This window comes from Chenopodium quinoa, unplaced genomic scaffold, assembly GCF_001683475.1.
Source record: "Chenopodium quinoa cultivar QQ74 unplaced genomic scaffold, ASM168347v1, whole genome shotgun sequence".
In the NCBI taxonomy this organism is placed as follows: domain Eukaryota; kingdom Viridiplantae; phylum Streptophyta; class Magnoliopsida; order Caryophyllales; family Amaranthaceae; genus Chenopodium; species Chenopodium quinoa.
This window is the reverse complement of record NW_018743099.1, coordinates 1712028-1724163: the sequence shown is the minus strand read 5'-3', so window position 1 is coordinate 1724163 and position 12136 is coordinate 1712028. Positions and strand designations below refer to the sequence as shown.

At 36.6% G+C, this 12136-nt stretch overlaps 1 protein-coding gene across 1 annotated transcript; it reads left to right on the top strand.

Moving 5' to 3' along the window:
- Window positions 1–7424: 7424 nt before the first annotated feature.
- Window positions 7425–8531, top strand: LOC110731910 (uncharacterized mitochondrial protein AtMg00810-like). Its single transcript, XM_021911828.1, has one exon. The coding sequence runs from the start codon at window positions 7425–7427 to the stop codon at window positions 8529–8531; it is 1107 nt and encodes a 368-aa protein (XP_021767520.1).
- Window positions 8532–12136: the final 3605 nt, after the last annotated feature.

The following is a 12136-nucleotide window of genomic DNA, read 5'->3' as shown; positions in this document are numbered from 1 at the left end:
ACACATCACTATCACACAAAATAATCACTTTTGGATGAAAAGTTTTGAAGTCACATAAACTAGTGCTCATATAGAAAAAGAATCCAAGAATATATAGAATAATCAAGGAATATCATATGAAAAGATGCAAGCAGCCACCCAATCCAAGAGATTAATCCGGATTAAGAAGAGAGCTAACTTCCATAAACAAGCCATAAGGCCGATAACTATGGATAGGTTACATAGGATAGGATGACGAAGAGAAAGAGTTGATGCGCACCCGTGCCCGACCGGACTAGGTGGGAAAGTTTCTTAATTTCGGCTTGGTTATTACGCGCCCAACGGGGTGAACAAACGAAACAAATTAGTCTTGCCTTCGCGCCCGATTGGTTGAGATCTAGTGCAGCAACCAACTACACTTTCCTTTCTTTATCCCAACCGATTGTTTGCTAGCCAGTCTCTTGAACAATAAATCTCCTAAGTATCACCACATGTAAGTGTCCCACATTGATTGAAGAAGAGAGAGTCAAACACTTTATAAGGCTAAAGGGCTAAACCTCCTATTGCCATATAATTTTTGGATAGAACCTCCTTTGGACTTGTGAAGGGAACTTTCTCTCTTGATTTATGGGTGTGGCCTAGGCCCGTATTTAACACAGTTTGAGGTTTCCTCCCATATACATATATTCATATATTTAAATTAAACTTGTACTTTTGCAAATAAAATAATAAATAAAGTTTATATTAACAAACTACAACTATTGGTGAGAAATTGTTACCAGTCCACAAGTATCACAACTTTTTTAATGTACAAGTTTAATCTGTTTCGATTATAAACAGCTATAACATAGCTATAAAATAATACAGGATATTATTTTATTAACATTTGATGTAATAAGAATACAGCTATGTAGAAGAATAACAAATCACAATCTTCTAATAATAATGATCATAATAATCAGATTAACACTCTGAAAGTTATATTACTTTGGTATTAGTCGGCCCAAGGTTGGAGTCACGTTCGTTTTGACAAATGACGGTCATAATATAAATTTAATACTTGTATATAATAATACTTCGTAACATCTTTTTCATGTTTACCTTAAAAAAAAAATCCCTATCATGTCTGAATCATAGTGTAATTATATTATTAAAATTAGTCCATCGATTCCATTTTTTGGGGGGGGTCTTATAATCATTGCACATAATTTAATGATATGATGGTGAAAAAATAAAATAATGCCCAATTTAAGTGATAAGTTAAAAAAAAATATTTTTTAAATGAAAAATGGGACATGTAAATTTATACAAAATATGCCCAAAAAATTATTGGGCAAGTAAATTAGGATGACAGAAATACCATTTTGTGTACAAATTATTAACAAAAGGCGTAAAATCGCTTAGAGTTGGTGAATTATACACCTTTTAAGCTCCTATACTTAGTTTCGAACATATTTCCTCCCTTCTTAAGGCTCTATTTGTTTTAATGGAGAACATTCACCGGAAATGTGCACCACGTAGAGAGGAAAGGAGGGATAGCAGAGAAGATGAGGTGGCTATGATGCCCAAATCAACATAGACGTGCATAATTTGATGAGATCACATTAAAGTTAATTAATATATTACAAGATCAATTATATTAAGAGGATTAGCACCTTAGAAAATAAATAATACGGAGTACTACAAAGTAGTTCCTATGATAATAAATTTAGCCAGCTATTAATTAGTGTGATTAGGAGTATTATAAGTTACAAGGACGGCAAATGTGATTATAAATAGAGATAATCTCAGATTCACAAACAATTAATTACATAATTAAGTTGTTGATTAGAAATAAAGAAGAAATACTAAGCTAGTTTAGATGATGGCGAGCAACAATAGTCTTGCTTTATTCTTTGCGCTCTTTCTTATCCTGAATGTTGTTGCTGAGGCTCAGAAGACTTTTGGTAATGTTTCTAATAAAACTTGCTATACCATGTAATATTTCTATTCTTGCATATTATTTGATAACAATATACTTGTACGTACTTTTAGCGCGCTATCATACCAAGTAGTTTTTGGTGTAGCTGGTATGTATGAGTTTCACTGTATAGTATGAGCTTGATCAGGTTAATGGTTATGGTTGACTTATACTAAGTGTGGTTCTTGAGGGTGGTAATTTCATATTCTCCCCCATTCTACTTGTTAATTAGTTATATATATACATGGTAAATCCAACATCTAATATAATGTTACACGCGAGGTTAATTACATTTATTTTCATATATATATATATATATTATATATATAGTACTCCCTCATCAAGTCATCTCACAGAGTTTAATAAGCGAATTATATATAGGGCGTATAGTACTTTGTTTGAGAATTTGATAGCATTAAATTATTTAGGATGTGAGATGAGATCAACAATACAATAAAGAGCAACATAAAAGTGGAGCTATGAGCCTATTTGGTGAGAGAGAAATAATTTAAAATGTAGTAGTGAGGACCAAATTAAAGGAGAGAGTGAGATATAAATATATAATTAATGATTATTGTAAAATATTTCTAGGAGAAATAAATGTGTCAATATAAAAAGGCAAAAGCTAAGGAACGGTCAAATGTGTTGGATAAGATAACTAAAAGTAGTAGAAATATTAAATTGAAATAAGTTTTAATTACACCAATCGACGGGTGATTTTAACATGCATTCTCATATCGATCAAATTAATTAACAGTATTTTAGGAAATATTTTAAATTGTTATGTAATGCTCGGAGACGATTGTCTACAAGATCCATTAAAAAAAGGAAGTTTAAGAAAATTGTGTCATTTTAAAACATGATGGGAGTATTATTATACTAGTAGAAAGAATAGTTAAAGGGAAGTGTGAATGCAAAAACTCAAAGTGCTATAAGCCTATAAGTAATTGGAACAAAGAAAGTAATACAGTAATTGTTATTCCTTAATAAATTTTTTATAATATCATTATGCATGCTTCATTACTATTATCCATGTATTATATGTACTAAATTTATCTCAACATATGTATATTGCTAGCTTAGTTGATTAAATTCTTACATTATTAGTAATTTATTTATTTATTTATTTTTTTTTTTCGTGCACATATATAACTTTTATGTATATATATACATATTGTAATCCACAATGTACGTAGCTCAAAGTTGCTTAATTTTTTTTTTTTTGTTTTCATCCAATTTTATTTGTTGGTCATACGCATTGTACTTTTAGATTTTATCCTTTTTAAAATAGCTATACTTAATTCACATTATTTCAAGATCTTATTACTTATACACAGTATATTATTACAGATTAAATCAAAAAATTTAGGGAAATTCTACATAGTAACCTCGTTTTTTTCACTTTTCTACGCTGTGACCTAACATATATGACTTTCTACGTTGTAACCCTAAAGTACGAAAAGTCACTATATTGTGACCTTGCCGTTAAACTGCCGTTAGTTGCTTCCGTTAAAACTCAAAAATTAAACTTTTTTTTTTCAATTCCCCTTCCCCTTTCCCTTCTTCCCTCCATAACCACCAAACAATCGCGACCACCAACAACATGACCCCGACCTCCAAGAATCCGGCCGCCAAACTCCATTGTCCCAGGAATCCGCCGGCCGCCGCCCAGACCCCCTTCCTCTTCCCATCCCCGGTGCCGGCGCTGCAGCTAAACCCAGACCCCAGAACCACCATTGCCACCAAACTAGACCCCAGCCAACCCAGGAACCACCGCCACCAAATCAGACCTTGGAACCACCGCCACCAAACCAGACAGCCAACCCCAAAACCCCCTTCGAAAAATCAAAAGCCCACCGAACCAGACCCCATGAAACTGGTTGGGGAGGCCGGCACAACCAGAATCGACGTCGGGAGAGATTTGGTGGCCTGTTAAGGGACAGGAGACGGGGAGGGAACTAATGGGATCAGGACGGGAAAGGGTTCTCAAGGGAAGGGGGATGCCGCGTGAGGGAGGGAGGGGTTGGCTGGGTTTTCCGGGGAGGGTCTGGGGTGTTGGTGGTTTAGAGGAGGGGGTTAAGCGGCGCCGGCGTTGGTTGGTCGAAATCGGGGCGGGGGAAGGGGGGAGGCTGGTGGGGTGGTTTGGGGTTCGAGTCTGGTGGTTCTAGGGTTTGGGTTTGGGTGGTAGTGGGGAGGGGGAGGGGTGGCTGACGGAGGGGGTGGCAGTGGGGTGGATGGAAGGTGGCTGGACGGTGATTGGGCCCCACTAACGGAAATAGTAACAGTTAACGAAAGCAACTAACGGCAGTTTAACGGCGAGGTCACAATGTAGTGACTTTTCGTACTTTAGGGTTACAGCGTAGAAAGTCATATATGTTAGGTCACAGCGTTGAAAAGTGAAAAAAACGAGGTTACTATGTAGAATTTCCCAAAAAACGAGGTTTTATGTGCAATTTTTTATAGTTAAAAATATATAATTCAATTAAAAAAAATTTAAAAGCTAAATGTTTAGAAAACAAATATAAATACAAATCTTATAAGACAAATAAGGTAATGAGATCATAAAAATCTGGATTGATCCATGCACGTGTTTGATAAAATTATTTGGTGATTAATAGAGGCAAAAATCTGCCAAAAGGACAGCAGTAAACTGACCGGCGATTGCAAAAGCAAAGCAGAATGTAAGGCGGCCTGCTTGGAAGAGAAAGACATTGATGCGCTCACTGGAACTTGTGTACAAAATTTCAAGACCGTGACAGTTAAGGGTGATTGCCATACTGAAATCATTATTGATGATTCGAAAACACAAAAATCTGTAACGCAAGAGGTTTGTGATCCAGATACAACCACAAAGCTAGATCTTCCTACTAAAAGATGCGTTTGCGATTTCCTCTGCTGGAAAACTTCGACCTGATCGGAACCCATTAGTTGCGTGCTTGCAATGGCTACAACTGTGCTATCGTTTTATTTGATAAATCATATCATTGTTTGGTTAAATAGTTTATGACCATTTAATTTATTTCATCATTCTTGTCGTCGTCTTTTACTTTGTTGGATTATGTTTTATATTTGAAATAAGCCTTTGATTTTGTTGTGTTGCTGAGGGTTTTTATTGTTGTTAGTTTGGTGCAATTGTTGTATGAAATGCTTTGATATAATTTCATGTAATATATGTAATGATTTTGAATAATTGATGTTCCAATTTTAATTATTGATTATTCAGTGTAAATGTATGTGTAATATCTGATAGATATTATAGTTATAATATTTGTCGTAAATTAGGATAATATTTGTGTATATTTTGTATCCTTATCGTACTAGGATTACGAGTCTTGTAAAACTCTATATATATTGATCAATGGTACACACTCCAATTTGAGGAGTTTTCCCAAAATCTAACATGGTATCACAAGTTAGGTTTTCGATCTAGCTTCCGCAAAATTATTATTTTTTAAATTATTTCTACCGGGTATCTCCTTGTTCACGAGCCACTGCCACTTTCTTCCACCGTAATTGCAGCTTTCCTATCCTTGTTTATGACCAATTGTTTCCCAAACATATTGCAATATTGCTTTTACGTCAAATTGCACACTTGTTTTTCATCAATTTATACCGCATAACCAATGACGAAGAATGATGATCAAGCTCCTCCTCCACCAACCAATGAATATCACCCGGCCTTATCGATGAACAATATCAAGAATGATATACCATTGATTCTTGATCGGGAGAAGGTACAATACTCTAATTGGGTCGAGCTTTATGAGATACATTGTCATGCTTACAATGTACTTGACCACATTGAACTCAAAACCCCTCGACCCACAGACATCTCCGATGCGTTATGGGACCGTCTTGACTCGATTGTGAAGAAGTAAATATATGGCACCATCTCAACTGACCTCCTTGAAACAGTCCTTTATCGGGGTGCTACGGCTCAGCAAACTTGGGACAGAATTAAAGCGAATTTTCAAGATAACAAACATACACGAGCGGTGTATCTTGAAAATCAATTTAATAATTTACATCTCTCCAATTTTCCTGACATCAGTTGATATTTTCAACAATTGAAGAGTTTAAGGGACCAACTTGCCAACGTCGATCAGGAGATTTCAGAACAAAAACTAGTTTACGACTAGTTGCCGGCCTCGTAAAGACCGACTATGACACCGTGGCAGCCATGATCCAACAAACTGAACCTCTTCCAACCTTTGAAACGGCACGGTCTCGTCTTCTCCTTGAAGAATCACGCAAAGCCAATGACACCTCCACGCCTCCCTCCTCTTTTGTTGCCCAAACTGGAGACTCCACGGCACCTTCTGCCTCGCAACAACAACAAGGGAGTGGTCGTGGTGGTGGTCGAGGACGTGGCCGTGGTAGGGGAAGCTCAAGTACTGGGGGTAATTCGAACAACAATAACAATACACAGCAGCAACAACAATCAAGTGGTGCCCAATTCTTGGCTGCCCTTCAAGCTGTCCAACATCAACGAAATTGGCCTACTCCACCCTCCCACTATCCAACAGCAGGGCCCAGTTAACAAAATAGACAGCAGAACCATAATCATGGCTCACAAAATCAGCAGGCCTATAATGCGGGTTCGACATCACATGGCTCATCCATGTCCCCCACTGACCTTGCAAATGCTTTTGCAACTATGACTCTTTATCAACCAGATGATGGATGGTATATGGATTCTGGTGCAACATCACACATGACAAACAATTCTGGTAATCTCTTACCCCTATTTAATTTGAGCATTAATAATCATATTTTAGTAGGCAATGGTCACTGCATTCCAATAACAGGTTATGGTCACACCAAATTACCAAATAAACCTCTTGTCTTTCGTGATGTCTACCTTGCACCCCAAATCATTAAAAACCTTATTTTGGTTAAAAAATTTACCACCGATAATTCTGTTTCCATTGAATATGATCCATCTGGTTTTTCTGTGAAGGATCTTCAAACGAGGAGAATTATAACGAGATGTAATATTTCGAGAGTTTAATATCCAGTCACATCATCCGAGTCGCCCACAACTCTCACTGCTATCTCACCCACCACATGGCACAACCGTTTAGGCCATCTTGGAGCCTCTTCTTTAAGCTTTCTTAGGAGTAATATTACTATAGATTGTAATAAAGAGCGTAGCTCAAATTTTTGCAACTCTTGTCAAGTTAAAAAACACATTAGACTTCCCTTTTATGATTCAAATAATAACACTACTTGTGCTTTTGATATTATTCATGCCGATCTTTGGACCTCTCCTATTCGTAGCTCAACAGGTCACAAATATTATTTAGTTCTCCTTGACGACTTTACTCATTATGTGTGGGCTATCCTTTTGTCTTGCAAATCTCAAGCCTTTCAAAAATTTCTCGATTTTCGAGCCTTTGTCAAAACCCAATTCGAACGACCAATAAAAGCTTTTCGAAGTAACCATGGTCGTGAGTTTGATAATGACCCTAACTAGAATGCGGCGATGCAAGATGAATATGATGCTCTTATTAAAACAGGGACTTGGGATTTGGTACCTAGGCCTACGGGGGTGAATATTGTTAATTGCATGTGGTTATTTAAACACAAATACAAGTCTAATGGTGACCTTGAAAGGCACAAAGCTCGTCTTGTATGTGATGGTAGGTCGCAAGAAGTTGGTGTGGATTGTGATGAGACTTTCAGTCTGGTAGTTAAATCGGCCACTATTCGTACTGTTCTCAGCTTAGCTATGGCTAAAAAGTGGTCGATCCATCAATTAGATGTCAAAAATGCCTTTTTACATGGTGATTTGCAGGAAACAGTTTATATGCATCAACCTTCGGGTTTTGTTGATCGGAGAGCACCCTCCTATGTATGTCAACTTCGTAAGGCTCTATATGGGTTGAAGCAAGCTCCTAGAGCTTGGTACCAGTGCTTTGTGAATTTTTTGGTCAAATTGGGTCTTGTCATTGCTAAAAGGGACAACTCTCTTTTTACATTCCGACAGGGAGATGATATGGCATATTTTCTTATTTATGTTGATGATATTATATTAGCTACCTCTTCTGACAGGTTGCGTGAGGGGATCATATCTCAATTGCAAACTGAGTTCCCTATGACTGATTTGGGTCATTTGAGCTACTTTCTAGGGATTGTGGTGACCCGTAATCCCTCTTATTTGCTACTTTCACAGGAAAAGTATGCACGGGAGATTTTAGAGCGTGCAGGTAAGGGCTCTTGTAGACCTGCAACTACTCCAGTTGACACTAAGTCCAAACTTAGTGCAGATGCAGGACCACCTTTTTGGGATCCTACTTTGTATCGCGGTTTAGCAAGTGTTTTTCAGTATCTCACTTTCACCAGGCCAGATATTGCCTATGCGGTACAACAAGTGTGTCTTTTTATGCATGATCCCCGGGAATCTCATTATGATTCATTGAAACACATTCTACGTTATGTTCAGGGTACCATTGATCATGGCTTACATTTATATCCGTCTGCTTCTCATTGTTTGATTACTTACACTGACGCTGACTGGGGAGGCTGTCCCGATACCCGTCGTTCCACATCGGGTTATTGCTGCTTTCTTGGGGACAACCTCGTTTCTTAGTCATCTAAGCGTCAACATATTTTATCTAAATTGAGTGCAGAAACAGAATATCGAGGCGTCGCAAATATTGTCTCTGAGGCATGTTGGCTTCGTAATTTTTTACTTGAGTTACATTGTTCTCTTCAACAAGCTACTATTGTTTATTGTAATGTCAGTGCTACCTACGTACCTTTTTGGCAACCTAGTACAACACCAACGCACCAAGCATATGGAGATGGATATTCATTTTGTTCGAGAAAAGGTTGCTTTGGGACAAGTTTGGGCTCTACATGATCCTTCTAGATATCAGTTTGCGGACATTTTCACAAAAGACCTACCACGAGACTTATTTTTGGATTTTAGATCCAGTCTTAGCGTACGACCTCCTCCCGCTATAACTGCGGGGGTGTGATAGATATTATAGTTATGATAATATTTATCGCAGATTAGGATAATATTTGTATATATTTTGTATCCTTATCGTACTAGGATTACGAGTCTTGTAAAACTCTATATATATTGATCAATGGTACACACTCCAATTTGAGGAGTTTTCCCGAAATCTAACAATATCAACGAGCCTTCATAATGAGATAATATTGGAATATCGTATAATAAATTTTTGGGAATTATCTTATGGAATATTTGTTAGGAGATATTATCTTGTATTTTAGTTAATTTCTAACTTCCTAGAATATTGTTAATTCTAGGGTTAGGAGGTTTTTGCAAGTTAATGAGAAAGTTAAGACGTGATATTAGAATTCTTCATGGTACCAAGAGCAGGTTAAATTTTTTTCTTCAAAATAAACAACCATGGCCGACGGTGAAACACCATCTCTGTCCCTTTCCCCTAAAATTATGGATAATGCAAAAATTCCCGAAAATCATCTATATTGTCAGTTTGATGATACTTGTTGGATTATAGATATCGGAGCTACTCATCATGTTACTAGTAATAATCTTGGTATTATTTGATACCCACAACATTGAATGTCCGGTTGGGTTACGAGCGAATGGCACGCAAGAGTGTGCTCGCTACTTTGGAAGGATCGGTTCGTTTGTCAAATAAAATCACCATCAATGGTGTTCTTTTTGTGCCATATTTAATTTACAATTTAATTTTCGTTTCACAACTTAGTGATCAGCTAAAAGTTGTTGTTCAATTTAACTCATATATGTGTGTCATACAAGACCAAATGAAGGAATTGATTGGAACGGGGCTTCGACGAGACGGACTTTATTACTTTAGCAAACCGGATGTGGTGCAATATGTGTCTGTGATCAAAGCAACATCAGATTTGGAGCTATGACATAGAAGAATGGGTCATCCTTCGGAAAGAGTGGTAAAATTACTTCCTCATATTCGCAATAATAAAGGTAGCCTAGCTAAGGGATGTGAGGTGTGTTTTCGTGCTCAACACCCTAGAGGCAAGTTTCCTTTGAATGAGAATAAATCCTCTAGAATATTTGAGAAAATTCGTTGTGATTTGTGGGGTCCGTATAGAGATGTTTTGTCATATGGAGCTCGTTATTTTTTAACTATTGTTGATGACTTTTTCCGGGCTGTTTGGATTTATTTGTTGATTGATAAGACTGAAGTATTTCAGATATTATGGACTTTGTTGCTATTGTTGATAGGCAATTTAATCAAACAATTAAAATTGTTCAAAGTGATCGTGGAACCGAATTTAATTGTTTGAATGATTATTTTGTTGCAATTGGAATTATTTTTCAAACCTCGTGTGTGGGAACTCCTCAACAAAATGGGAGAGTAGAGAAAAAACACAAACATATTCTTAATGTTGGGAGAGCCTTGAGATTTTAAGTCAAATTGCCTATTTATTTTTGGGGTGAATGTGTTTTAGCTGCAGCTCACTTGATTAATCGAACCTCAACTCCACTCCTACAAAATAAAACTCCATTCGAAATTCTTTTCAATAAATCTCCTTCATTTGATGCTATTCGTACTTTTGGTTGCTTATATTTTGCTCATAATCAAAATACTAAAGGAGATAAGTTTTCTAGCAAGAGTCGTGAATATGTTTTCTTGGGGTATCCATTTAGAAAAAAGGGATGGAGGTTATATGATCTTGACACAAAGGAATTTTTTGTCTCTCGTGATGTTAAATTTGTTAGAAAGTTAAGCTGTGATTATTAGAATTCTTCACTTCATCATGATGAAGTAGCCGTGATTATTAAGCTTAGGGAAATTCTCAACGGCGACCCCCAACTTTTGCTATGCACCAACGGTAACCTCCCTTTTTTTCAATTATACAAAATGACCTTAATTAAATTTTTCATCTCACTCATAACCTTATTTCATTAAATATATTAACTATAGTTAGATTTATATTTAAAAAAAAAAAAAAAAAAACTAAAAAAATTAACCCAACCACCAAAAACAGCCACCCCCACCTGAACAGCCACCCCCAACTTTATTTTTTTTCCCTTTCTTCTTCTTCTTCTTCCCTTTCCCCCTCCATAACTTCAGGCCACCACCTCCCCGGCCTCCTGCCCTACTTGCCTTTCCGCCCTCTCTCCTCCCCTCCTCGCCCTGCTTCCTTTTCTAACATTGCCCTGATAGGCTTATCGCGTACCTAACAAAAATAACCTAACTATTCCTTCTAACTGTGTAGTAGGGCAAGTAAGGATCGAATCCCAAGAGACTATGGTTCATTCAATTAATCAGACTCAATTAATCACTAAGCACGTCACCAATCAATAATGGATGATAATAATCAACTAATATATTAAATAACACAATTAACTAGAGGAAATATTAATCAATAAACTAAAGCATCCAAGATCAAGCATCACCACGATTATGATTGATAAACTAATAAATCTACCCCCAATATATAAATCAATTGACAAGAAGAAAAGCAATCCCTAATAATAATACCAAAGGTCTCTTCCGAGTTATCAATGGCTTCCCAAATTAACTATCAAGCCTACTTCCGTGGAATCAAGCGAATAAGGGACATTAAACACCATGCCTAGATTCCTAATTATTCAATCATCTACTTCCGTGATGATCTTCAAACCCTTAATTGAAATAACCTAATCCCGTTAATACCCAACTTCCGTTGCAATAAGAACAAAGGGATGATAACAATACTAATTATCCCTAATCTAGTATTGGCATAAACACAATCAATTAAGCATGTCAATTGGGATTATTATTGGGGAATTTAAAGATCTACTTTATACATCAATCATAATCGGGCTTAGCAAGATCCCGGATTAAGGAAACTACTCACAAATCATAATTAAATCAAAAACAAGATCTAATAGAGAACACATAATTAAAGAACTATAAAATAAATAAAAGAGATGGAAAGTAAGAAATACCAAATACTTCAATTGATGATCTTGAATTCTTGAAGAACAATTAATAAAACTAGGATTAAAGATTGAAATTGCTTAAGAAAATAAAACTAGGGTTCTTGAGAGTTTTCTAGGGCTTAAGGAGAAAACTAATGAAAAACTTACTGTCTAAAAGTTAATTACAAAAGGGTATTTATACCCCCAAAAGATAATATTTCGGAAAAATAAGAAAATACGCGTTCTTGAGCTTTGCCCGGTCTGACCGGGCGGACCTCGCCCGATCGGGCGGAGGAAGGCTG

Bases quoted from the DNA above. Each gene is read 5' to 3' on its own strand.
- LOC110731910 (XM_021911828.1), top strand. From the start codon at position 7,425: ATGCAAGATGAATATGATGCTCTTATTAAAACAGGGACTTGGGATTTG.